The following is a 26629-nucleotide window of genomic DNA, read 5'->3' as shown; positions in this document are numbered from 1 at the left end:
TGCCATCACTGAATGCAGGGCTGGCACGGGCGCAGATAGTGCGGTGATTATGGGACTCTACAGAGAACCGCACAGAGGGAGCGGAGACCCAGCCCAGGGCTCCAGAGAGCAGCAGTCCTGGCACGAAGTACAGTAGCACTCACTCGTGGCAAGTCCTGCTGGAAGGCTGTTGCGTCCCTGAGGCCGCACCATGCGTGTGGCACAGCTGGGGAGGTGTGTTTCACCCCCCTGCCTGAGGCGGTGGTGAGCAGCGCAATGGTTTCTGCCTGGCTGAAATCTCTGTTGCAGATTGTTGGTGAAATAGCCTCGTGCAGTGACTTTCCCTGCAATTCACTCATTGGGCTGATGGGAGCAAACGCTCCATGTGCTAAAGGTGATGTCACGGTTACTGGGCTCCATAACCCCTCTTCAGTGCTCTTCTGTGTCACTGGGGCTCAGCACAGAGGGACTGTCGGAAAAGCTTTTTATCTGGCATCTCTGTGGTGGCAGGGGACAGAGGAGCCGACTCTGCGGACGCCGCAGTGGTCATGCAGGCACCGTCACTGGGCCAGAAGGTGGATTAACGGAGGGGAATAGCTTTCTGGTGCAGCCAGGTGTGTTGTGACAGGATTTGGGAAGTGGTGAGGAGTGAAGCCCACAAATGCGCGGCAGGCTAAATCTGCAGCTCTCTGACTGGTGACGGAGGGAGCGCCTCTTGACCCGCCTGGCGCCACTTCATGCACCATTGCTTTCCCTTTCCTTATGGCTGAGAATCCAGAAATTCACCAGCCAGTTCCAGCAATCTCTCTCTGAGGCCTTATTGCAAACCTAGAGGGATCTATGTCTAATCTGTCTGTCCAGCTCATCTGGGTGTTTCTGATACACCCAGAACGCTGGTATCAGTGCGTCCTTCTTCAACTCTAACAGGAGTCTGTCTATCTATCTAACCACCCACCTACCCTGCTTTTCACTTTAATATCTCAGCAACTGTTCAGACTCACCAGATTGTCTGTATGGGCTGGTTTCCAGAGCATTCGTGTCCCTCCGCCGGCATGCCCTATGGCTGGCGGGGGGTGAATCTCCAGGGTAGATTAGGGAGCGTGCTCGTTTGGGAGCAATTTGATCAGCTGTTTTCTTAGTTCTCTACAGGAATTCATTGTTGAACCAATTCTTGGCATTCGTAGGCAATGCCCATAAATCTCAAGGGATCCCATTTGCTTGTCCACCCCGGGCCTTATCGGAGCGACTCCCAGTCCGAGGCAGGCCATGCTGTTGTGGGGTCAGACCTCTTTCTTATTGACAGCCAACAGCCCTGGAGACTGAAGGGCATTATGTCCTCATGGGACAGGTGCAGTGCAGGCTGTGGTTTGAGCAGAAAGTCACCTTGCCAGGCCCTGAAGAGCGGGGAGCTCAGTATCTAGACCTTGGCCTCTCTGCTGAGGCTGCAGATGGGGGTGCCGAGTGGGAGCGTGGGTTTTGTGATGGGGATAGTTCTGAAAGGAGCTAGCCTGAGACCAAAGACTAGTCTGAGACCAAAAACTAATTTCGTAGAGGCCAACAAGCAATCGCTGCAGGAGGTAACATTTGGTCTCTACTGAAGTCGAATTCAAACCAGTGTCCAGAGGTACCAAAGCCAATGCCTCAAGCCCCTGAGCCAGCCAAAAGCCTTTATTTTTATTTTCCAGGAGAGCTGGTTTGCAAGTTGATGGCTATGAACTGTAAATGCGTGAAGCAGAGTTCTCCAGAGCCCAAAGGAAAGCCTATAGCCATTGCATGCCCAACTGTCCTGCTCGCTGGCATTATAATTCTCTATTTATTAAGAGCCGAGAGTGTGTCTAGCGCTGTACAAAACACAGCAACACAGCCCCTGCCTGGTACAACAGGTCAGACCCAGAGTCCAGAGCCAGAAATCGTTTGTGATTTCTTGTGATTGGCATTGATAATTATTAGTGTGTTGCTCTCAGTGCTTTGAAGTCTGCAGTGAGATTGTCCCGCTTCTCTTGAGAGGATACATAGACAGTGAAAGTTTAAATCTTTTGTGTCAAGTGTTTCCAAAGAGGAAACACGTCTGTTGGCTCATCAGAGAAGCAGTGGTTTGAATGCCAAGGACGGGAGCGACCCAGACGCTGCTAATTCACAAGGCAGACTGCAGGGGTTCCTTTTTTTCTCCAAAAGAAACTTTGGGACTGTACTAATCTGTGTGTGCCTGGGGAAATGACGGTGATTAGCGTGCACGGCTCTCCCTTCCTGCTGAGTCATGTGGCATCAATGGCAGGTCAGTCTCATTCTGCCCTGGTGCTTCTCATGCAGCGGGTGGGGCCCGTCGAGCCTGGGGTGCCGACCACAAATTGTAACTCTGGATCCAAAATTGGAGCCTGCCTGGTGTGTGGCTTGCAGCTCCCCCAAGGTGGGTCACTCACCACCTTTCCAGCTTGATCTCAGGGGCAAACCTGCAGGCAGCGTGGAGAAGGCTGGATATCTGCTGGCCTGTTTGGATTTGGAGCATGCATGGGTCAGTCAGTCTCTTTGGAAATTTAAAGCCAAGAATGGAGCCCTGTTACCACCTGGCTCCATGCAAATTGCAGCCCCATGGGCAGTCAGCTTGCCCCAGCCCCCAAGGCAGGAGTGGGCAAACTATGGCCCTGAGCCTCTCCCCACGCCCCAACCCCCTGCCCCAGCCCTGATCCCCCTCCTGCTCTCCAAACCCCTTGATCCCAGCCTGGAGCACCCTCCTGCACCCCAAACCTCTCAGCCCCACCCCAGAGCCTGCACCCCCAGCCAGAACCTGCATCCCCTCCCGCACCCCCACCCCAATTTTGTGAGCATTCATGGCCCGCCATACAATTTCTGTTCCCTCAGGCCACAAAGTTTGCTCATCCCTGCCCCAAGGGAAATAGACCCTCTGACCCCACCCAGTGTCCCCTCTGCCAAAAGCCTGTGCAAATAAACAGGCCTCTGAGTGTGACCGAAAGGTCAACAAGCTCCGGGGACTGAGCTGCAGAGCTGACAGCCTCTAGCTGATAGCGCAGGGACTCTCAAATCGGGCTCCCAACTGTCCTGACATCTGGGGCAGAGAGGGGATTTCAGGTGTGTCCACAACCCGAGCTATATAGGTCAGAACGTCCCCCCTGCAGGGCACCGGGGAAGGGACTGGAATGCAGAGCAGACTGCAGGGCACAGCTGTGACAGGTGCCCGGCCCAGCGAGTGGGCAGCTGCGGTTCCCAGGTGCCCCTGTGCAGAGGGTATTGTGGCATTCGTCTTTAGAGGTGGCAGGGTCCTGCATCACTGCGGGGAGGCCCTGTCCGAGGGAGAGGTCGGGTCTCCCAGCCGAAGGCGCAGGCCCCCGTCCAGGGGGTGAGGTCGGGTCTCCCAGCCGAAGGCGGAGGCCCCTGTCCAGGGGGAGGGGTTGGGTCTCCCAGCCGAAGGCGGAGGCCCCCGTCCGGGGGCAGGGGTTGCCATCTCCCAGCTGAAGGTGAAGGCCCCCGTCCAGGGTCTCCTAGCCAAAGGCTGATGGAAGAGAGCCATTTCTGCTATTTGGTTTCCTAACAGCAGCAGTGGTCTATTTCCCAGTGTGATACCTGGGCATGTTGACACCATGAGAATCCCAAAGATATTTTACCAGCTTTAACGTAAGTTGTGCTGGTGGCTTGACAGACGTGGACAAGCGTCTCACCAGGAACTGGACTAAGACCATCAACTTGCTTCACAGAGCGGCTGGGAAGGAGCTGGAGCTATAACCAAAGGAGCGGAAAGGGGACCAGGAAGTCAGAGCAAGGAACTTGGGGGACTCTGAGGAGATGGAGAACGACTGATGGTGAATACGGGAGCCCAAGCCCTCGGGTGTGGGCTGGACACCGCCTACACTCAATGCCTGTTACGCCCCGTGGAGCGATGTGTAACGGTGGTGTTCTGTGAAGGTGGGGTGGAAGGGAGGTTTGAATGGCTGCACAAAGTGGTACCCAGATGCTCTGGCGTTAGAGGCTTCATAGAGTTGATACAGCATCAGGACCTGGGCCAGCCCTTCAAGCACCAGGAGTGGATGTGCCAGGACACAAGCTGGCCCCTCCTAGTTGCCAGCAGAGCGTTCTCAATGGCGGGATATTGTCTGTGCTTCATATCGATGGGGGCCACATCTCACACTTCTGTAGCACCTTTTGTCCCAGAAGAGCCCAAAGGCCGCTACAAACAGGATCTAACATACAGGAGCTCTGCTGAAAAGGCAGCTGCGTCTGGGATGGAGCACAGCACCTATGCAGCAACACGACACAACGGCTTGGCCAGGAAGCGAAGGGGAACCCTGTACACACTTGAAACTTCATGGGGAGCTCAGGGAGCTGGCATGTCATCGCCCAGAGTGGACTTTTGCCAGGATGCTGGGCTTAACGCCCCTCCCTGCTCTTGAAATAAAAGGGCCAGGGGATTCTTAACAGCCACAAGGGTCAGGACTCATGTGAAGGACAGTAGCACAGGGACATTTGCCACCTGCTGAATCATTAACACACTTCCTGGGTTTTCCAGGGAGGTCTCCCATCCAAGCACTGGCCAAGCCTGGCTTTGCTTAGGCTGTGAGAGCTGATGAGATCGCTGGCTGAGGTGGCCTGGCGGGAGCTCATTACTGAAGGGTAGCAGAATAGGGGCCTTTAGCTGGAAAGGGCTGTGGCCACGGGCTGGACGCGGCGCTCTCCATGGGGCGGCAGGTGGCCAAGGAGCACAGTGCAGCTCTGTGCAGAGTTCTGGCCTCACAGAGGCATCGGCCCAGAGAACACAGGCTCTTGCCTGCCCTGGGCTCAGGCCTGGAGCCATCCTGGAGCCGACAAAACTGTGCAAAGTGGGCTTTGGTTAAGAAAACAGGATGACCTGCAGGGTGGGGAAATCTGAAAAAAAGACAAATAAACTAAAAGCTCAATGAAATCCAATTCATCCCCTGGCCATCACCTCATCGGGCAGCCTGTCCGCCGCTGGGATTGTTGGGGCTTCTCCACTCAATGGGGCCAGTTATAATCAGCACACAGTTTCCAAAACAAATTTCCTCCTGGTGTCCCTAAGAACACCACCGGATCTTACCAAGCTGCCTGCATTTTCCATCATGCCTGGCATTGACTCACCTTCTGCACTTCGCTCCGCTCCAGCCATGAAAACAGACCTGTCGGCTTCGCCTTTATTCCGTCCCATTCTCGTTCTCCTCTGCAAGGAATCGGCCGCATTACTGGGGTGCAAACCCAGGGGGAGCGGATATTGACATTCAAATAAAAAAATGGTTGCCACTGAAATCAAGGCCGGTGTTTCCTAAAAAGTTTGTACTGAGACAAGGGCTGGTGGAACTTTTTTTAAACACCCCCCTGCCCCGACTTGTGGGCCTGCCCCACCTGTCTCTGATCTCCTGAGTCCCAGTGACTGTGCCTAGCCTAAACACAGCTGTGCTTGTTTGCCCCACACACTGAGTCAGAGCCCAGTTTTCCTGGCAGCAAACAGAGAGGCACAGAACCCTTCAAGAATCAACGTGACAATGGGCTTGGCTGGGAAAAGCCAAATTCCTACCTAGTGAGGCTGTTCAGTTGTTTTTTTCCTTTTGGAGCTTAGATTAGAGTAAGCAAAAAACAAACTCCCAGCCCATGGAGGGGCGTGTTTCTGAAGTGACACCGGCCCACATTTCAAGTGCTGTTCCACCAGGTATCCCAATCGCTGAGGTCCTCTTGGGGAATCCTGAACGCAAATGAGTCTGCAGGGGGAATTTTGGTTGGTGGAGTGAAATGATCCCAGCTGGGATTTGACGAGTGTGCTGGGCATAATAGAGGGCCCGGTGTCAATTGAGACTGCGTGCATCCTCTGAAGCACCACATGGGAGCTACAAAGTAATAAATAGCAAGGGGAAGCATTGCCTAATGGTTAAAGCAAAGGACTGGGATTTTGCAGAGCTGGCTTCTGTTCTTGGCTCTGGTTCTAACTCACTGTGTGACCTTGGGCCAATCACTTCATCCCTCTGGGCCCTGAGAGTATGTGTTCACTGGTGGCCAGCCCATGTCCGCTGACTCAGGGCTCACGGGGATATCTGCAGTGTAGACATCCCGGCTGGCTGGAGCCCAGGCTCTGGGACCCTCAGCCTCTGGGGTCCAAGAACCCAGGCTCCAGCCCAAGCCCCAACATGTACACTGTAACTTTAGAGCCCTGCAAGCCCGAGTCAGCTGACATGGACCAGCCACGGCTGTGTTGTTGCAGTGTAGATGTGCCCTGAGTGTCCATCTGTCAAGTGTAGGGTGACCAGATGTCCTGATTTGATAGGGACAGTCCCAATATTTGGGGCTTTTTCTTATGTAGGTGCCTATTACTCCCCACCCCCGTCCCAATTTTTCACACTTGCTATCTGGTCACCCTAGTCAAGTGGTGATGGTGGAATGACATCCACCATTCCCGCGCTTAGCGAGCCTCAGATGAGGAGTGTGACACCAGGGCTGAGCAGTAAAAACCGGGGTCTGATCTGCCGGAATCTCCCTGCAGCTGGACTCAATTCCTGGGCTCGTGCTGACTGCAGCAGGCTTGCAGGAGGTGAAGTGACAACAGAATTGGGCAGGGAGCCTGTAATCCCCCCATTGCTCCAGCCCTGCCAGTGCAGAGACGTGCAGCTGCAGTTCCAAGATCTCTGCACTCAGCTCTGGCCGCCCACCTTATATGACCCAGAACATCAAGTCCAGGGGAACATGCCTGAGTTTGCGGGACAGGGGAAAGCCAAGGGATCTATTGCTGGCAAGGGGGCTGTGAATGACCAAAGCAAATGTATAGTCACAATCTGCAGATCCACCCAGTTCCTTTAAATACCCTGTTTGTCACTGAATCTCCTCCCATGTTACTACACAAAGAAGCCAAGAAAAGGGCCAGAGACATAAACGGCCAGATTGAAGCTGCCTGTCATTCTGCTCTCGCTTCTGTCCTCCTGCCGCTCTGTCATCAGCTTGGGTGGGGCGAGCCGCACATTTACAGCAACGCGGGACCACATCAGACGCAACAAACTGCGCCCGGCGGTCTCCTCCACACGCCCGGCGCAGAGGGGCACTCCTGATCTGTTTCCAGCCTGCCTTGGCTCCCTCAAGGCAGTGCGGAATCAGTAGCTCTCCGGCCTGCTCGGGACTTGGCTCTGTGGATCGGCCCCTCCCAAGTCAGGAGGTTCATGTTTAGAAGAGGGAAACCGATGTCATCATAATAAATATTTATAAGGTGCCTCCTGCCCAAGGCTTTCTGGACCTCACTCACTTCACTCAATAAAATCTACAATAAAAGCTTTCTCGTACTGAACAGAAACATCTGCCTGAGCTATTACTGGTTTGAGATGCTCGTGCCAGTCCATGCCAAACTGACTTGAGCTTCCTGCCAGTTCTGATGGGGTTGAGTGGCTGCGGTCAGTGCGCCCAGTGCATTTGACTGCCTGGAATCACCATTCCGTGTTCTGCTTGGTCTTGGGCAGGGAGATGGGTCTCCGGGTGAGACTCCCCTGGCAGATTTTCGGCTGCCAGGCTTCGCTCTCTCTTTGGCAGAGTAGCTTTGCTTGCTCGCTGTCGGCCTGTGTCGGTTAGGGGCTGGGCCCTTAGAGTGACTTTAACCCAGCTCTAAGCTGGACTCTGGACACTCTTTGAAATTCCTGATTGTTTGTAATGAACTCCTGCCCTTCTACCAGCATGGTGCCTTCTGCCTGCCTCACGCACCCCAGCCTGGCTGCATGCTTCTCTCCCTGCTTCCAGTCCCCCTTCCTTCTCCCGATCCTTCAGCTGTCAGATCCATCCCCTCTCCGACACTTCCACTACATTTCACTCCAAAGCCAGCAGCACTCATCCTCCTACAACAGCACTCCCAACCGAGCCCCAGCCAGGCCCTCTGCGTGGAGCCCCTGTCCTGTTACCCCACCTACTCCCTTGGTTTTCTTCACAATGGTGTTTATTAAGAGCCTGGCCCTCCAAGTGCTTCTCACTGGTCATAGCACTTGCTGCCCTGAGTATTGCCCAGCAGAGTGCCCCGCACCTGGCACACGCAGCCAGTGCTGCTGGCTAGTGGGCCAGGGGACGTCACTCACTGGAAGCCGACACTGGTGCAAGGATGGGACATGCCGGATGTGGATGGTTTGTTTTGAATCGTGCCACCCTGCCGCTCCTGTGTGACTCTGGCCAGGCACAGCCCAGCCACAGAGGAATCTTCAGTCTCGTGTCTGCCTCTGCTCTGCTGCTTCTGGCAAGGTCATTTCCATGGAAGGACCTAGCCCCTGTGGCATCCCACTGCCCCGGTTTTTCCCGTTGCACCAGCTTGTCCTGTTGCACCTGCTTCTCCCATCGCAGCAGCTTCCGCGTGGAAAGTTTCCTGACTTTCAGTGCTGGAGAGGCCTCTGTGTACCCGACCCTGGGATGTACATCACAATGTGATCTATTCTCCCCTGGGGTGGGTGCAGCTGTGATGCCCCTATATTAATGGGGCGTATGATGGGGGGCAAGATACAAATGGCGTGATTAAATAACAAAGGACTGTAAAGCAAAGGCTGCCTGGGCATCCCTGACCCTCCTCCCACTGTGTGTGAGAAGAAAGAGGAAACGGAGAAAGGCAATGTGGGGTCAGTGCAGCGGAACCAGTTTGTTAAATCTCACACTGAGCCGTGAGCACTGAGATTGCTGGCCCTGGTATGCAGCACCCAGATCACTATCTCCTTCCTGTGCCCCAGGGCGTTTTGGAAGGGCTGAGACCCCCAGCCACTGAATCACTCAGGTCGGGTGCGGCGGCAGGTTCACATTGCAGGGGCACCGATACTCAGACCTCGGGGGTTCAGGGGCCAAGTAAGGGATCAGCATTACCCAAAAGAGCCACACTCATGGGAATTCATTACTCTAGTGCTGTAGATTCATAGTTACACAGCATGACGGGGCAAATATTTAGTTTATATCTATATATTCTCACAGTAAATAAGTTAATAACTTAATTGGTTAATTTTTAAAAGCATCCTGATTGGCTAATAGCTTAGGTTGGTTAATAATTAAATCACCCAGTGTTTTATCACACGCTGCAAAGAGCCGCAGGAGACACATCAACGAACCGTGTGCGTCTCTCGCTCCTCCGTCTGAGCATCGCTGTTTTGGGGTGTCATGGAGAGGCCTGGCACCGCTGTGTCTGGCATCAGGGCATGGTGTTGGCCATGTTGTGATGAAATTGCTTAGGGGGGCGTGCTGCAAAGTGTCACTTAGAGTCTGTTAGTAGCTGGGGTCCCACCGATGTGGCTCGTGGGGTCTGGGATTGCCTGACAGTACTGGGAAGATCCCAGGGATGTTGGGTTGGGTGGCATCCCTCGGGCTGCATGCCCTGGCACCCAAACAGGGGTGAGCAGAGGGGCAGCCGCCGTTCATGGGAGCACACGAGACTTTCACAAGCTCCCGATAGACTGAAGAGCCATTGGCTTGCAAATATCTGGTGCCATGGTTCGTAAAACCAAGGAGTCATGGCTGGGTGTCTGGAGCCAGGGATCTGCCTCGCCTCTTCCAGTCAGGCCAGGCTTCGAGGAGCCAAAAATGAGCAAAAGAGCAGAAGGACATAGAGTCCCCCCTATCCCCCCCAATGCCATCCTGCCCTGGGATGGTGGGGCGGGCTTGTTCCCAGCTAACACTTAGCCATCAAGACACCAGTGCTTTAAACTAGGATCCATCCCACATAAAGGTGTGAAAGGCTCTTCCAGGAGCCCCCGGGAGGAGGAGGTGAATGTGGTGGGCTCGCTCACTGGGAGAGAGCTGGGAACATGGCCCGCATGTGGCAGGCTGCAGAGACCCTGCGCAGTTCACCGAGGGCTTGAGCCTTTTCCCAAGTATATCCACGGGGAAACTCCCATTGGTTCCCCAGCAGCAGGAGTGGGCCATAAAAACAAACAGCTTCCCAGGGCCACCCCTCCCCTCCAGAGCACTTTTCTGGATCCCTTCCCCACAGTTCTTAGATCCCCTTTGAACAAGCTGTTTGGATGAAAGACACTGAGAACAACCGCATAACTGCCTTGCTAGGGAGGGAGCCCCTGGCCCTGGGCTCCTTTAAGGAGTGGGGCAGGGAGCTAGTGGCCTGGGGCTGACGCTGACGAGGGCTGGACAGCCCTGGGGAATGGAATCCTCCCTCTGCCTGGGGACCAGGTCGGATCCAGGCAGCAGCCAGGGTGCCACCCCCGCAGGCCCCTGCTGGAGGGATGCTCAGGAGATTAGTCTGCCTGGAACATGCAGCCGTAAAATCTGCCATGGAATTTTACTGTGTGTTTAAATTAACCCTTGGAGTGCTGGCAGTTTCCAGACTGCTGCCGGCTGAGCACTGCGGGAGCCTGTGTCTGTAGGTATTCATAGTGAAAGCCCGGCATGGCTTCTAGACCCTGAGCACTTGGGCTACTGCTTTCTGCCCTATGTCTCTGCCTGGTGTTTACACTTGGCCAGGGCGGGGCAGCTCTGCCTAGACCCCTAGGGCTGCTTTTTTGCGTCCGTTGCCCATGGTTGTTGCTGGGCTGGAGAATAGGTCCCTTTGACTGGTGGCTGGCAGGGCCCATGGCTATTGGCTTTGCCCTGGGCTGGAGGTTTGTCTGAAGAGGTGATGGCTGTTTGGGCTTTGCCCAGCGGGATTTTGTTTTATCTTGTACTTTTTGTATGACACCAGAGATGCTTTGGCTGGGATTTTCAAAGGCGCCCAGGGAAGTTAGGCACCTCCAGTAAATGACCTCCAGTAAATGTCAGGGAGAGTTGGGTGCCTAGCACCCACTGGTTCCTTTGAAAATCTGCCCCATTGTCAATAACCTGAATACCGCTCAGTCTACAGAGGGCCCTGCGTTCACCAAAGGGTCAATGCTGTGACTGAGCTGTGTTAGCAGACGTATGTGTGTGGAATTTGTCAGGCAGGAAGTTTGTGTGGTGCCCTTACACCAAAGGGAACCAGGGAGCGATTAGCTTGATGACCGAAGCTAACTTTACTCTTTATCTCCTGGGGCTTTAGACCGTCTGTGCTGACTGCTGCCTTTCCAGCCAGGAGGGAGGCATTGTGCATTGGCCTCTGTCTTGTATTCTTGTATTGGGGAAGCAGTGTGGTCTAGTGGCTAGCACAGTGGACTGGGGCTTGGGAGAGTTGCATTCTAGTCCCGGTTCTACCACTGGCCTGCTGGGGTAAATTGCTGTCCTTCTCTGTGCCTTAGTTTCTCAATCTGCAAAGTAGGGCTAATGATCGTGACCGCCTTTGTAAAGCTCTTTGAGATCTATGGATGAGAAGCACTAGATAAGAGCTATGTATTCTTCTTCTTCTTCAGTGGAAGCTGGAGAGCTGTCCTCTTAGGCAGTGTCTAGACTGGACTCTCCCATCATCACAGTGGTGTGGACTAGGGCGGACACATTGGTATGCCTGTGTCTGTGATATTTGACCCTGCTCAGAGCAGGTCTAGCTGATCTGCAGGTTAAATCACGGGTGACCACCTGTGCCCTGGCTGCTCTAGCGCCCCCTACTGCTTGGTACCACCACGGGAGCTGCGCCAGTGGGAAACCTCCCGAAAGAGGCTAGTGTAAATGTGCCTCCGAGGAGAATCTGGTGTAAAGGTCCTGGTGCCATCACTGGGAGGGCTGAGTCACCATGGTGATAGACCTGGGGAAATGTCAGTGAAAGGAAACCAAATCTGAAGATGGGACAAAGACACGGGTGAGCGGGGAAGGGGACATAGGGCAGCCAGAGACAGTCATTTAGAGGCCAGCTCAGGGGCTTGGGAGCTCTGGCTTCTATTTCTGACTCTGTCCCCTAGCTGTGGGGACGGGTGACCTTGGGCATTGGTTCCCCATTGGAATAGTTGTGACCAGGCTCCGGGGGCGCTGCGGTGTGAGGACGCATTGTTCATCCATGTGTGTAAAGCGCCGAATGCCTTCGTGGCTCCAGCTAGCGTTCGGAAGTGCTGAGAGACCCTCCGGAGGTTGGGGCTTTGAGTCTGCTTGGGATCAGCCCTTCTGCTCGGGATCAGCTCTGCAGAGGTGGGCTGGAGACCCCATGTTCCTCGGCCAGCTGGGGGACCCTGAGCCTTTCCCGTGGGGTTTGGCACACCTCTTGCGCACCCGTCCAGCATAGGAAGAGCAGGGGTAGCACAGGAAGGGGAAGAGTGGGGAAGCGAACTACTTGGGACTTCCCCAACACTTCGGGTTTGGCTCGTTTGCCCTTGCTTTGGGAATCCAGGTGGTTCTGTCTCTGGGTGAGAGGGTGGGATGCAGGGAACAGAGGTTGGACACTGGACTGGAAGCCAGGACACCTGGGTTCTAATCTCGGCTCCCTAGGTGACCTTGGACCAGGCACATTCCCTCTCTGGGCCTCAGTTTCCCCCCTGTTTAAAGGGGATAATGACACGCCCCCCTTTGTAAAGCGCTCCCATAGGAATGAAAAGCCCCTCTCTACAAGCCAGGTTTCTCCAGCTCCACAAGGCCTGCTCAGCACTTCACGCCTGGCCGGGGGCCTGCAAAGCCCAAGATCCCAGTGTAGCGACAGACTAACTGCACGGAGGGGAAGCTGCACAATATGGACGAGCCCCACAAAGGCAAATGCCGAGGCTGGGTCGCTCCTTGGAGTCAGGACCTCCCTCGAGCAGGAGATGAACTGGGTGGTGTGGAAGGAGGAGAGGGGGTGGCTGACCCAGAGAGAGGAGCAGGAGGAAATGGGGGTGGGTACGGAGCTGGGCAAAGCCTTCAAAGTGAAGAGGAGACTCTGAGCGAGTGGATGAAGCTGCGTAAGGCAGGACAAATGGTGCTCCAGGCTGGTGACTCTCTGGCTCTCTTCTCCTTGCTGTTTCCTTCCTCCCCATCCCTGCACCACCCCCCCTGGCCACGCAGGACACGTATGCTGCCCCAGCCCGACAGGCAGCGGGGATGCCTCCGTCGCTCAGTGCTGGGATAATTCCTGATACCGAGTGGGGAGGCGCTGAATTTCCGATGACACGGCACCAGGATTGCTGTGCCATTGAAACCTGCTGGCTCTCTAGTAATGACATGCTACATAATTAGAAGCATGTTATCCAGCAGACGTTCCAGTCCCAGGCCTGGAGAGCAAAGCCCCACATTAGGGCTTGTTATACAAAGCTGCAACCAAGTAGAAAATGACATGTTTCCAGGCTGCTTTTTCTGTCCTCCCAGAGCTGCCGGGGCCTGTCAACAACAGCAGAGACACTGACACCTTGGCTCCCGTAGCTGGCTGTGGCTTAGAACTTGCTGCCTGCTGGTTATTTCTTTTGCAAACTTTCCTGTGCACCAGAATAAATCAGGGACGTGGATTTGAATTCCAGCTGCAGGGCAATCAACACGCAGGTCCCTCCCCTGCCACGGAGCCCTCATTTGGATCTCCTCCCCCATCCCATTGCAAGCCTCCATCTCAGGGTCTGATTGAAACAGATGCCCTGTTGCCCCTCAGTTGTGTCACCATTTCCACCTGTGCAGTGCGAGTGTGAAACACTAGGGGGCAGCATCTCACCCTGCTCTGCTCTGGTGTAACTGACTGCACGCACGAGGGGCAGGGTGACAGTGAATTGGGCCCAGGAAGCCTGGTCCTCCCCTTACCTACACCTGGGAAAACTGGGAATGTCGCCATTGAAGTCAGCGGAGCAGCCCGGGTGTGAAACCAGCATGAGACTAGAATCGGGCCCTTAGCATTCACACGCATGCCAGCCCTCTGCTGAGCCCGCTGTGTGGGTCCTGTGAGTGCCAGCCCAGCCTGCTGGGCCAGGGCAGAAGCTTCTGCCTCTGTCCTGCTGCCCTGGATCCACTGCCTTGTGTTGCTCTTATCCAGGCCCTTGGTGTTATTGGGGGGTGGGGAGGTTGGGGTGGCTGGTCGGTATTTATAGGGCTGGAGAAAGAAGAGCCTGTTCTCTCCCCTGCGCTGGGCTGTGCCCAGCAAAACCACATCTGGGCAAGGCAGGGCCTGCGGCGGGGCTCGCCCTCTCTCATTACAGCAGCTCTTTGAAACACGAAGCCCGCAGCCGATTGGATCCCACGCAGATCTGCAGATATAAGGGGACCCGGCTGGCGCAGGCTTGCTAGCTGCCTGCCCGGCTGGCCCTGCATCCCGGGGGCCCTGGCTCCGAGTGCAGGCGAAGCGCGTTTACTGAATGTGCGGGAGAAGTGAGACGCACTTCTCAAGTGTGATCTCCCCGAGCATGGAAGGACTGAACCCCGGTGCAGGGAGTCCCCCCACTAGGAGCAGTGGGGTGAGAACTGGGAACTGGCTAGGAACAATCCCTCCTGCCAGCGAGCCCCAGGAAGCTGTTGCAAGATCCCAGCAGGCAAAGGTGTGAGGGGAGCAGGGGCCCTGCAATCTGAGGTGTTCTGCTCACCCCGTCTGCCGGGTTATTCTGTTTTAAGAGGGGTTGAATCGATTTGATCCACCCCCATCCCCTGGGAGATCTCGGTCCTCTTCGGGGCCGTGTAAGGGGGTGTCTACACTGCAAAGGGGGGTGAGCGTACCTGTGTTAGCATTACTCTAGCTAGCACTGGTAACAATAGCAGAGTAGACCTGGTGGCAAGGGCTTCAGCGTAGGCAGGCAGCCCATGGGTTCTGTGGCTGGCTTGTACTGGAGCCACTAGCCCATGCCGCCATCTTTGTGCTCCTATTGTTACCCATGCTGGCTAGTTCCGGGATGCTCCTACCTGCAGGGCAATGCCCCTCTTCCCTTGCAGCGTAGTGGGATCCCTAATCCACCCTTTGGCTTTCTGCCCGGGCACATGGACAGTCCCCACTCTGGCCTTGCCCCTTCCTTTCCCTCTGATGCAGAGCTGCTGCTCTTCAGGGCGCTTTGGCGCTTCAGGCCAAGCTGTGCCCCACAGCTGGGGGGCCCGGGATTCCTGCCCCCGCAGCGGGTGGAGCTGAGCGAGGCGGAGGAGGGTCCGGCCTAGCTTGGTGCATCTCTGGTGCTGATGCCTGGCTGGGAGGGTTTGTTGCGTAGGGCGTCTCTCTCAACCTGCATACACCCCCCTTCCCACCCCATGTCACTTCTCACGCTCTCACCCACCCCTTCTCTTCCAGGCACACAGGGAGGGGTCAGGCCCCTTCCAAAGCGGGCGGCATGGCAGACTCCGACGACCCCCCCCGGCTCCTCGTCGGGGAGGCCGGCGAGGCCCAAGGCGAAGAGGGCTCCCCTCAGAATGACGCTTTCCCCCTCTCGTCTCTGGCCAACCTGTTTGAGAACGAGGATAGCCCCTGCCCCACTGAGGCGGCCCAGCTCCCCCCCGGCTCGGGGGACAGCAAGCAGCAAAACCTGCGTATGAAATTCCATGGGGCCTTCAAAAAGGGCGTGCCCAACCCCAGGGACCTGCTGGAGTCCACCATCTACGAGTCCTCTGTCGTCCCAGGGCCCAAGAAAGCCCCCATGGACTCGCTTTTCGATTACGGCACCTACCGCCAGCACCCCAGCGAGAACAAGCGCCGGCGGAAGAAGATCAGGGAGTGAGTATGGCACCCCGTCCCCTACGGCAGCATGTCTGCTTACTCTGGCACCTCTCCGTGCCAAGGGCTCTGTGGGGCATCCAGCCACGAGATGCCAGCCAGGGTCAGGGGAGAGCTGGCTGGGAAAAGGAGAGAAGGAGGGCGGAACTGTGAATTGCTGTTTCAATTTCAAATGGTTTTACCTGCTCTAGAGGTGGCTGGGAAAAGGGAGCATTTTTCGAGCAAATGTCCAAAATTTTTCCATTTATTTTTCAAATTTCAGAATCTCCAAATGCAACATTTACTCAAAGTTTTGAAAAATATCAGCAGGCTCTAGCTTGGGGCATTTGCCTTTCCCAGCCTCACAATCCAGCGGCTCTCTGGGCCAATCCAATTTTTGAGCCTTTTCGCTCCTGATGTTTTGTTGCTGTTCAAGAAGTGCTGGAGAGAGCTTTGGGCTCCTGTTTCTATTATTTTTCGTGCTCAGGTGCCCTACCGAGCCATGTTTATTTTATTTTAATGCTACTTTTTACAAAAAATCCACATTTTTGTTGCAAATATTTGCCGTGGATTTGAACCTTCTTTGAGATGTTTGCTGTGAAAGCTATTTATCTGAGCTGCTAGGACGGCAGGAAGCAAACACACTAAGAGAGCGGGACATGGAGAGGCAGGATGGGGTTGCTACCTTTGATATCACAGTCCCAGCGCTCAGCAAGGGCATTTCTGCCAACCTGGTAATTTCTCACAGGTGTCAGCTAGTAACAATCATGAGTATGTATAGCACCGGGCAGCTGCATGTGTGTAGCAGGCTCTGCAGGGCTTGTGTTGAAAGTGCTCGCTTAACGCCACCTGCTTGTGTCTGGTTGAACGTTTTCCACGGTCGCTTACAAAGAAGAGGGGCACTGGGGTTACAGGGATGCCAGCTTCCTAAAGGTGCCTTGCTGGGAGCTGGACAATAGCCAGGCCCCTCCAACCTGGCGCAAAGCAAACCTCTGCCCCAGGAGGGAAATGTAGCTGGGGCAGGCTGCAGAGCGAAGGGGCTCCCCAGGGGCAGAAGGTAGCAGTGAGTTGGGCAGACCGCTCAGGAGGTGGTAAGGGTCTTGTAGCGGGACTGGGAAGCTCCAGAAGCCCAAGAGACGATCAGAGGCAGGGGGATTTCCCCTCCCCTGTGTCCCAGGCAGGAGGAGTAGCTGGGATGCTCTTGGGTGCCCATCAGTGCACTGCCTCTACCAGCCCGTGGTGCTCCCTCCCCAGCTGGGAGGTGCTCCGGGTGCTCCAGGCTGGGGTTAGGACGCAGCTGCCTGACTTGTCCCTGAAGTAAGGAAGAGATGAGCCCTGATACTGGGGGGCGGAACCCCAGCGCGGAGACCAAAATGGGCCGGAGCCATGTTCTGGGACGGACCTTGAACCCTGGCGCAGGCCGGCGGAGGTCACGCAGAGCTAGATCTGGGGGCTGCGAGCGAGCAGCGGGACGGGGGGTGGTCAGGAGGAGCAGGGAGCAGGGCTGTGTGGAACTGTCCCCTGAGCGAGCTACATTGGAGGGCAGGGCGGACAGCCTGGCCTGGGAGGTACTGGCACTCGCCAGGGCTGCTGGCTGCCAATTCCCCTCTCGCGCGCTCCCCTGAAAGAGGGCTCTGTGCTGGGCTGTCTCACCTCTGCCTTGTGCAGCCTGGCTTTCCTCGCTGGGAGTGGCGAGCCGGGCTCCGGCATGAATGGGCTTTTCAGGAGTGCTCCCCGCCCCCTCCCTGCCAGGCTGGGCCAGGAAATGATCCCGGGGGACATGGAGGCCCGGCCCGCCCCAGAACAGGCAGCGGGGGACAATGCACCGGTCTGTCCTGGAGAAACTCCCCGCACTGTGGGGCTGGCCACGCCATAGGCTGGAGAGACTCCGGCTCCGCTCCCCGGGGCTCCCAGTAAGAGCTGCTCCCTGGGGTCGTTCAGACAGCACATGACACAGCTCCTGCCCTGCTGGGCTCCTGCACTCCACCGTCCTTCCCAGGGCGATGGCCACACAGGAGACCTCAGGTGCTGAGGACTGACGGGGACCCAGGACTGCTTAGAGCAAAGGGGCTGGGGGGCAGGACCCAGGGTTCTGGTCCCCACTCTGGGAGGTAGTGTGTCCCGATGCTCAGGCTGTCAGAATGCCACCCTTCGGTGGCCTAGGGCCAAATCCACACCTCTGGGTCTCACTGTCCCCACATGGCCTGTAGCAAAAGGGATGACAACACTCCCGCTCGTGCATGTCAGATCCTAGGGTAAAAGGGGCTAGAAGTTGGGGGGCATTGCCCAGGCCAGAGAACAGGTGAATCCGGGAAGCAGGGGAGGGCAGGGGTCGGAGGGGAAGAGACGCTTCCAGCAGGTTTCGTAGGCACTGTTGGTGGCTGGAGAGCTGTCATTGTGCACGGTGCTGTACGAAGCACAGAGGCCGATGCCACTCTTCCAGATGCTGAGAACGAATTGCCCCCGGCTTCTCTCCCCCACGCTGGTTCCTTTATACGTGTGGGGTGGGGCAGGATCCCGGACCGCCCGTAGCAGCCATGGTCCTGAGCCCCCGCAGCAGCCGCGTGTGTGCGGAGCAGCGATTGGGGCTGTTGCTGTAGGATAGGGGTGTGCGCCTGGACGACCCTGTGACACAGTCACCTGCCTTGGATGGTGCTGGGGGTCTCACCCTCCCCCGCCTGCTGGGATCACTTCCATTCCCAAGGGCTGGGGGGCCACGGCAGAGACCAGCGCTCGGAGGGGAGTGTGCGTTCATGTCACCCCCACGGGCACAGTGCGGCACCATGCCACTGAGCCAGGGGAGGAGCCCCCGGCCTGTATTGACTGTTCCCTCACCCCACCCCACCCCCGAGGTCTAACTGCTCCCCACCCGCTCTGCAGGGACATTAGCCACAGCTGAAATCGGACCGGCAGGTCTAAAGGCCCCATCCTACCCCCCCTGGAGTTTGGCCTCTGACTTCCATGGGGGCAGGACCAAAAGCTTGTGGACGTTCTCCGGTAGGGCCTGGCCTGAGTGGGGTCTGTGCACCCAGGCGAGCTGCCAAATGAACCCAGACACCACTCCCCCACTGTCCCCTGAAGGTGGTCTGAGCTGTGCAACCTGGGTGCTGGGCCCCCTTCCGCCAGGCTAGGATTCGTCCCCAGAGCTTGGAGCAGCCTTGCAGAGGAAGACGCTTCCCCTTGTTCCTGGGGCGCGGCCCTGTGGGAAGCTCTTTGGGGCTGGGAGCGTGGCGGATTTGTTCATAAAGCGCCATGCCAAGGTTCTCATTGATACAAAGAATCTGGTGATCTCCCTGCTAGGGAGGTTTTCCTGGCATTTAGCCACACTTTCCCTTCCCACATATCCCCCCGTCACTCTGATTTCTGGCCCCGTATGCCACCCGAATGGTCCCTCCCAAATAGCTGAGTTGTTTGCTTGTAACCTACCAGGAAGTGCAAGCAGCTGCTGCTCGTAGTTTCTGAGGCTAGACCCCAGCCAGGCCGGGGCCGGGGCCCGGGTGAGGTTCGCTGTTTGTTTGGGTTCTTGTGCCGGCAGCCCTGGCTGGGCCGATCCAGCCATGCAGACCCCGCAGAGTGGGCAAGCTCATTCCCTTGCACAAAGGTCCCGGTTTGCTCCTCGCCGAGCGAGGTAGAAATTCCTTTAATGACGCCTTGTTCTGTAAGTGGCTGATTCGAGGGGGAACGCCTAGGTCAGGCTGCACTTTCCCCTAAACAAACCGGTTTGTTTAGATGTAATTAGCTGAGACAAGAGAGGTGCCCAAACCAGCCCGGCTTGTGTCCACAGAACTGGCCTGAGGGCCTGTGTCCTCTGGAGAGTGGCATTTAGCCATGCCCCAGCCTTCAGCAAGGGAGCTGGCCCACGTCACCCCCACCCCATCTCTGAGCCTGTTTCCCCCTTTGTGAAATGATGCTCACCTGTCTGCCCGGACTACAGGCATTAAGGTTTGCAAAGCCCCTTGGGCAGAAGGCACTCGGTGCTGGGGCAGATCTGCATCCCGAGGCCCGTTGGTGCTGGTCCTAGTGTAACCAGAGGAGGGCGCTGCAGTCTTATTACACTTCCTTGCTCTGGGAAAGGACCTAATTCGTCACCCCTCCCCTCTCTGGCCATCGGCCTGCTGCCATTGTAACTCTCACAGGGGGCAAGAAACCTGGCTCTGGAACCGAGCCCTGTCTCCTGCGTGGCCGCATGGAGCACGAACCACCTGGCTACCAGGCTGCCTCCCCAGCGTGGGCTGTGACTTCTCCACCCTGGGACTGTGTCTCTCTGGTACCCGCTGGGGTCGGGGGCAGCAGGCTGCTGCGACAGCTGCTTTGCTCAGCCTGGTTGGCTGCAGCCTCTAAGCAGGAGTGGGTTACGGTAGCGTTCGGGGTCACATTCACCTAGCGCTTGTTTGCCAGGGGATTTCAAATAGCTCCTCACCCACCGTGTTGCTATCTTGTATTGGACCAACAAGCTCTCCTGCCCAGGGGCTGGGTCCGATGCAAGATATCACCTCACCCACCTGGTATCTCTAATCTCCTGGGACCCACTGCCTGCGCGGGATTTCAAGGCAGCCAGTTCGGCGTGCGAAGCCAGCTAGAGTTACGTCTTCCTTGCAGTCCCCTCTCGGGGCTGGGATTCTTGGGCAGCTCCTGGAATGGAAGGGGAGGATTTGGGATTTGCTGACAGCAGCAGCGCGGAGCTGGACAGGGGCTGTGTGTATAGCGATGCTAAATTATATGTGTCTTGGGAAATAATTGCATGCACCAGCGCCCAGGCTTGTTCTTTGGATCCTCTGTGATGCAAAGTCCTTGCCAAGCAGGTGTCGGCTGGCCTCTCTCAGAGCATGCAGGGTCCCCTGAGGGGCAGGTGGCCTCCAAAGCTGGGAGGCATTAGGAAATTCAAGTGCGGATGACCCTGGGCCCTGTGAAGTGAGGGGCAGGCCTGCAGGGCCAGGCATGAGGGGCGGGTTGAGCTGTATCAGACCTGCTTTGGTGCTGCTGTCAGGTTCTGGAAAGCTTAAGCTTTAATTTTTCTTCATATTTTAAATGTAAATGTCTAGCCTAATTTCTAATGTGACCTGGCACAGGGCTGCCTGTCTGAAACAGAAGCAACCCCCAGGAGAGGTGGGAATCGGCCCTTACCTCTCAATGGTGTGTGTTAATTCTGAAGCCTAATGACACCAGCTAACATGTCAGCATCGTTAACTATTGCACTGCTGATCAGTTTAGTAGAAACATCCGGCTATGACGGAATCAGTGGTGTAATGGGGGGAGCTTGAGTTCTGTTCTCTCCATAGGAAGTGAAATACTTTACACAGGCGACCAAGTATTACTGCCTGCATTTTACAGATGGGGAAACTGAGGCACAGAGCAGGGAAGCACCTTGTCCAAGAGAGTCAGTGGTAGAGCTCAGTCCCCCTGTCTTGACTCCCAGTCCAGTATGCTGTCCGCTGGATCATGCTGCCTCTTGTGCACCTGGGTAACCGCAATGCTGTGGGGCTGAGGAGAAGTCAAGGGCCAGGAGGTCAGGTGGCCCACCCAAGCACCTGGAGCAGGCTGTAGTAAAGGAAGTGTCAGTGGCCGTGGCTGGCTCATGCCCTGGCTCCTGGCCCTGTAGGCGTCAGGCCGGCGCTGGTGGCAGGAGGAGCTGCGCTCTGAGAGCCTGTTTGTTGAACCGGTGCCCCTTTTCCAGGAAGCAGACCCACAGCCCGAAGGCCCCGGCCCCCAACCCACCTCCAGTCCTCAAGGTGTTTAACCGGCCCATCCTCTTCGACATCGTGTCCCGGGGTTCGACTGCCGGCCTGGACGGTCTCCTCCCCTTCCTGCTGACCCACAAGAAGCGCCTGACCGACGAGGAGTTTCGAGGTGAGCTGCGAAACGGGCAGAGCCCTGGCTCTAGGGCTTCCTGCCGGGGCGGGGGAGCTGAACATACCAGCTCAGGACAAGGGAGAAGAGGGGAAGCCAGTGACGGTGCTGTGCAGGCCCGGTGCCCTTAGCGCAGAATCTAGACCACCCCCCGTCCATTGGGCTGGGTGCTTCGTGTGCAGTCAGCACGGCGGAGCGAGTAGTGACGGTAAGTTGGGCGTGCGCCCTCAATTGTGCGTGCCCAGCTTGGCATCCCTGAGCCTGGCTGTGCGGCCTTTGCCCGTGCCCCTGTGAGTGCATCGGGGCTGGTGGGTTCCCCTGAAGATCTGGCTGCCCTTCTGGGGAACCAGTGTCTCTTCCAGACAAGCAGGCTTGAGCCCCCATGCAACCCGTCCCTGGGACAAGAAACACTTCTGAACGCAGGTGTTCCTGGGCCAGGCACTCCTGGGGGCTTGTGGCTGGGACAGCAGCAGGTGAAGGTGGAGCCCCTGGAGGTGGGCACGTGCCTGCTCTGAGCTTCAGGCTGTTCCTGCCCACCCCGCTCCCTCTCTCACAGCCCCTCCGCTCCCCTGCAGAGCCCTCGACGGGGAAGACCTGCCTGCCCAAAGCGCTGCTGAATCTGAGTGGGGGCAAGAACGACACCATCCCCCTGCTCCTGGCCATCGCGGAGAAGACGGGCAACATGCGGGAGTTCATCAACTCGCCCTTCCGAGACGTCTACTACCGAGGTGGGGGCTGAGCTGTGACCCGGGACAGGGGTGGGATTCCTGGCCGTGGCCAGCGCTGGGCGGGCTGCTGGGAGCTCAGCCGCGGCGGGGGCAGAGCCACGTTCACCCCCCCGCCTGCCCTCCCCGCGGTGCGTCGGGGGCGTGACGCCGGCTCGGCGGGGGCTGGGTGCTCGGGGCACTGACGGGCCTGCGTGTGGTTCCAGGTCAGACGGCGTTGCACATCGCCATCGAGCGTCGCTGCAAGCACTACGTGGAGCTGCTGGTGGAGAAGGGGGCGGACGTGCACGCCCAGGCTCGTGGCCGCTTCTTCCAGCCCAAGGACGAGGGCGGGTACTTCTACTTCGGTGAGTGGGGGGCGCTGCCCGGCCCTGCGCACGGGAAAGGCCACGTCCTCAGCTGATGGGGGCCCCGCTGGAAGAGCGGGTAGAGAAGCCACCTCCAGTGAGGGGGATGCCCCGATGGGGGCTTGGTAAAGAGCCAGACCTGCCCGCCCCTCGGCCCAGCTCCTGGCTGTGGGTGCCAGGACGCGTTCCTGTCTGCCTGCTGACTGCTGGCCTGGGAGATGGGCTCTGGGGTCTCACCAGCTCTGTGTCCCACAGACCACCCCAAAATGGACCCCTCTCCCATGTCGGCAGGGGCCTAGAACTGACACGTCGCTGGAGAATGATCTGCCCTTCTGTGGTGGGTCTCTGGCGCAGGGCTGAGGCTGGCTGGCTGGGCGGGGAGGGGGAGGCTGGATGTCCCTGGCAGCCCCAGTGGGAAGGGGGGACCCCAAAGGAAACTCACAGGGGGCCCTCCCGGCTCAGCCACGGGAGCGGCAGCACGCTGCGCCTGGCCACACCACGACCTCAGCTGGGTGCCCCTGCCCCACTGCACCCTTCGACGCCTCCAAGTGCAAGGGGGTGAGAACAGGAGGCTCGTGGGCGTGACTGCTCCTGGCACCGTGTGGGACTGGCCAGGCTCCGGGGATGATGTGACTCTCCCCAGGGTGCCCCGCGCAGGGGATGAGCGACTCCCCCAGCTTGTTGGATGGTTGCCATGGTAAGCGTTGGCACTCCTGTGTGGAGATACAACCCTTGCGCTGGTCCACACTGGTCTGTGTGGGATCGTCCTGTTGGGTCACGCAGACAGTCTCCCGCAGTCGTGGTATGCGTGCCGTCACACACGTTTGCAATCCCTTACACTCTCAGTACCTTGCGCTGGTACACACCAGTCTGTGCAGGATCTCCCCGTTGGGTCACAAGAACAGTCTCACACGCAGTTGCGGTGTGCGTGCCATCACACATGTGCAATCCCATTACACACTCACGCTCCTGATTACTTCGCCACTGTTCCCTCGCTGCCTGGGGGAGCAGAGCGGTTGCCTCTCCTCAGGCCTCTGGCCTGGCTCCCCCAGCTGGCTGCCGGTGCCCAGAGCCCGGTTCTGAGGGTGGTGGGGCCGAGAAAGGCTGACGTCTGTCGTGCTCTTTCCCGTGCCAGGCGAGCTGCCCCTCTCCCTTGCTGCCTGCACCAACCAGCCGCACATCGTCCACTACCTCACGGAGAACGCGCACAAGAAAGCAGACTTGCGGCGCCAGGACTCGCGGGGCAACACGGTGCTGCACGCCTTGGTGGCCATCGCCGACAACACCCGGGAGAACACCAAGTTTGTCACCAAGGTGTACGACCTGCTGCTGATCAAGTGCGCCAAGCTCTTCCCCGACACCAACCTGGAGGCCCTGCTCAACAATGACGGCCTCTCGCCCCTCATGATGGCGGCCAAGATCGGCAAGATCGGGGTAAGGGCGTGTCATACCTGTCCCCCTCCAGCTGCTGCCACACGGAAAGGGCAAAACCAGCTCTGCCAGCCCGTGGGCGAGGGCCCCTCTTCCCCCGCTGCCCCTGCAGCTCCCTGAGATGGCAGTGGCACCCCCCAGAAGGGCAGGAGATGCTGATCAGCATACGGCTCCTAGGCAGGGCTCCGTTCTGGGGTGACTGCGCAGTCTCCGTATTGGGGGGCGGTCTATGTACACGAGTTCTGCTCAGCGAGTATGTATCCTTGTGCATCGATAACAACCCAGCACATCAGTCGAGCGCTCGGCTCACGAGGCTGGAAGGCCGGGACTGACCCCAAGTCCCTGTAGGTCCAGCATATGAGCAAGAAAAGGTGGGTCAGGTAATATCTTTTATCGGACCAGCTTCTGTTGGTGAGAGGGACAAGCTTTCGAGCCGCTCTGAGCTCTTCTTCAGGGCTGGATGAGGGACCCAGAGGGTCCCACTAAATACAGGGTGGGACAGATTGTTACGCATAAGGGGTTAGCGCATATTGCGAGAAACCACTTCAAATGGAGGCAGCTGTGGGGTGAGGTTTGCCCTGGGCGCTGTGGGGTTTTGCTCTGTTAGCATTGTCCTGCAGGAGTTCATCTGAGTGCGCAGGGATTGTCTGGTTTCGCCCGCATGGTTTTTGGGGTGCTCGACGCGCCGGATGACACACCACATGTTGGGACAGGCATGTGCAGGACCCACGGGTGCTCACCCACCCACCCGCAGCAGGAGCTGGTTCCCCTGATCGCCCCAGGGTGCGCTGCTATGAGGGCTGGGGAGGGACTTGGAGCCTGGCTGGTTTGTGATTTAGTGACTGCCTCCCCCTAGCGGCCAGTCGCAGGTCTCCAGCGGGGGTGAGGGTGTTTAAGAAGCTGCCCTGGAACCTTGCAAGACAAACGGCTCTGTGGTGAAGGGGGCTCTGATCTTGGGCATAAGTGTAGCAGCCCATTAACAGGCTCGGTTAATGAATCTCAGGTGTCTCGAGTGTGCTACTGCCCTTATCTTCTACCTCGTCCCCCTCCCCCAGCACCATGCAGCTGGGACCGTGGCGGGGTGCGTGTGTGTGTCTCCAGTTAAAGACATGGGGACTGTGAATTAACAGGCGCTGTATGACGTTACTGCTATGGAAACAGTGGTGCAGCTGTGCCGGTCACTGCTGCGCCTTTCCACCCAGGGAGCAGGCCTCGTGGGGTCTCACGGCACTCCCCAGCACCACCACCCCGGCCACTCTGGGGCAGCATCATAGGGATCCCAGCCCATCATGGTCAAGCAGAAAAGTTACCCCAGGGCCTTGAGGAAATGAGGTGCTATCCAGGCCGGTAAAACAGGTGTGGGGTAGAGAGGAAGCGGGGGAAGAGCCTCCATCACACAGTAATTGCTATGGGAATATTAAAGCCAAATCTTTCCATGCTGGCCCCTGATTCTGGCTGGCTGCCGCAGTTATCGGTGCTCAGTGTGGGACACTCTGGGCTGGCGTGTCAGATAGTCCGAGGCTCGGCCCCTCTGAAAACCTGGCCCAGAGTTGGGCGCCCAGAATCAGCGGCCGCTGCTGAAAATATTGGCCTGGACTTAGAGCAAGTGGAACCCCCTGCACCCGGCTGCTCAGTGCAACAGAGAGAGCGGGGGGTTCTGAGAAGTGTGTCCCGGTGCCTGGTTGCTCAGGGCTGCAGGGAAAGCGGGGGGCTCGGAGCAGAGAGCGGGGGGCTCTGAGCAGCGTCTCCCAATGCCCGGCAGCTCAGGGCTGCAGGGAGAGTGGGGGGGCTCTGAGCAGAGAGCGGGGGGCTCTGAGCAGTGTGTCCCGGTGCCCGGCTGCTCAGGGCTGCAGGGAGAGCGGGGGGCTCTGAGCAGAGAGCGGGGGGCTCTGAGCAGTGTAACTTTCTATACACATCGTGCTGTGGGTGACCATCCTCCCCCATCCTCCAGATGTTCCAGCACATCATCCGCAGGGAGATCACGGATGAGGACGCCCGCCACCTCTCCCGAAAATTCAAGGACTGGGCTTATGGGCCCGTCTACTCCTCGCTCTACGACCTCTCCTCACTGGACACCTGTGGGGAGGAGGTGTCTGTCTTGGAGATCCTGGTGTACAACAGTAAGATCGAGGTGAGCGCTGAGATGGCACCAGGGAGGGAGACAACAAATGGTTGGGCACGCAGCCTGGTGTGGGACTGGGCTGCCGAACGAGGGCCCATAGGCATGGCAGGCCCCTTGAAGGACCCAGCCCCCAATGCCTCGGCCATTGTGAAGATTTTGGGAGGATGCAGCCTGGCTCATGCACAGAGACGACTCCAGGCCAGGCACGGCCAGCGCCGCCGCGTCTCCATGCCCCCGGCCGCGGGCACGGCCAGCGCCGCCCCGTCTCCATGCCCCCCGGCCGCGGGCACGGCCGCCCCGTCTGTTCAGGTGTGGGCGTGGCCTGCGTGGCCCCACCCCCCGGCCCTGAACTCATGCGCCGGGTTGTTGCAGAACCGCCACGAGATGCTCGCCGTGGAGCCCATCAACGAGCTGCTGCGCGACAAGTGGCGGAAGTTCGGGGCCGTCTCCTTCTACATCAGCGTGATCTCCTACCTCAGCGCCATGGTCGTCTTCACCCTCGTTGCCTACCACCGCCCCATGGAGGGCACGGTGAGTCTCACGCCGCCCGGCCCGGCGGGTCCCTGGGGCTCGGGGCGGCTGCTGTGGGTCTGTGCAGGAGCAGCAGGTTCCCGCCGTTGGACTGCACGTAGAGCTGAGCTTTCTGAGCAGTCCCTAGTGGTTCCCCCAGAGCTCAGCCTGTTTAACCCCCGGGGGGGTCTCCCTGCCCCCTGGGAGCTACAGCCCACACCAGGGGCCCGGCGGGCCAGGTCAGGGAGAC

The 26629-nt window shown here is 57.9% G+C and overlaps 1 protein-coding gene across 1 annotated transcript in view; it reads left to right on the top strand.

The window, feature by feature from the left end:
- Window positions 1–26629, top strand: part of TRPV4 (transient receptor potential cation channel subfamily V member 4) — a 39694-nt gene that overhangs the window by 909 nt on the left and 12156 nt on the right. Inside the window, exons 2-8 of the mRNA XM_074972649.1 lie at window positions 14999–15418; window positions 21072–21244; window positions 21820–21972; window positions 22176–22316; window positions 23452–23750; window positions 25699–25878; window positions 26242–26400. Coding sequence (XP_074828750.1) covers window positions 15039–15418; window positions 21072–21244; window positions 21820–21972; window positions 22176–22316; window positions 23452–23750; window positions 25699–25878; window positions 26242–26400 — 1485 coding nt within the window. The 5' untranslated portion in view covers window positions 14999–15038. The remainder of the gene's footprint in view (window positions 1–14998; window positions 15419–21071; window positions 21245–21819; window positions 21973–22175; window positions 22317–23451; window positions 23751–25698; window positions 25879–26241; window positions 26401–26629) is intronic.

The sequence above is a fragment of the Natator depressus genome, chromosome 15 (genome assembly GCF_965152275.1).
Source record: "Natator depressus isolate rNatDep1 chromosome 15, rNatDep2.hap1, whole genome shotgun sequence".
In the NCBI taxonomy this organism is placed as follows: Eukaryota; Metazoa; Chordata; order Testudines; family Cheloniidae; genus Natator; species Natator depressus.
The sequence above is the reverse complement of the archived record's forward strand: the minus strand, read 5'-3'. Positions and strand labels throughout refer to the sequence as shown.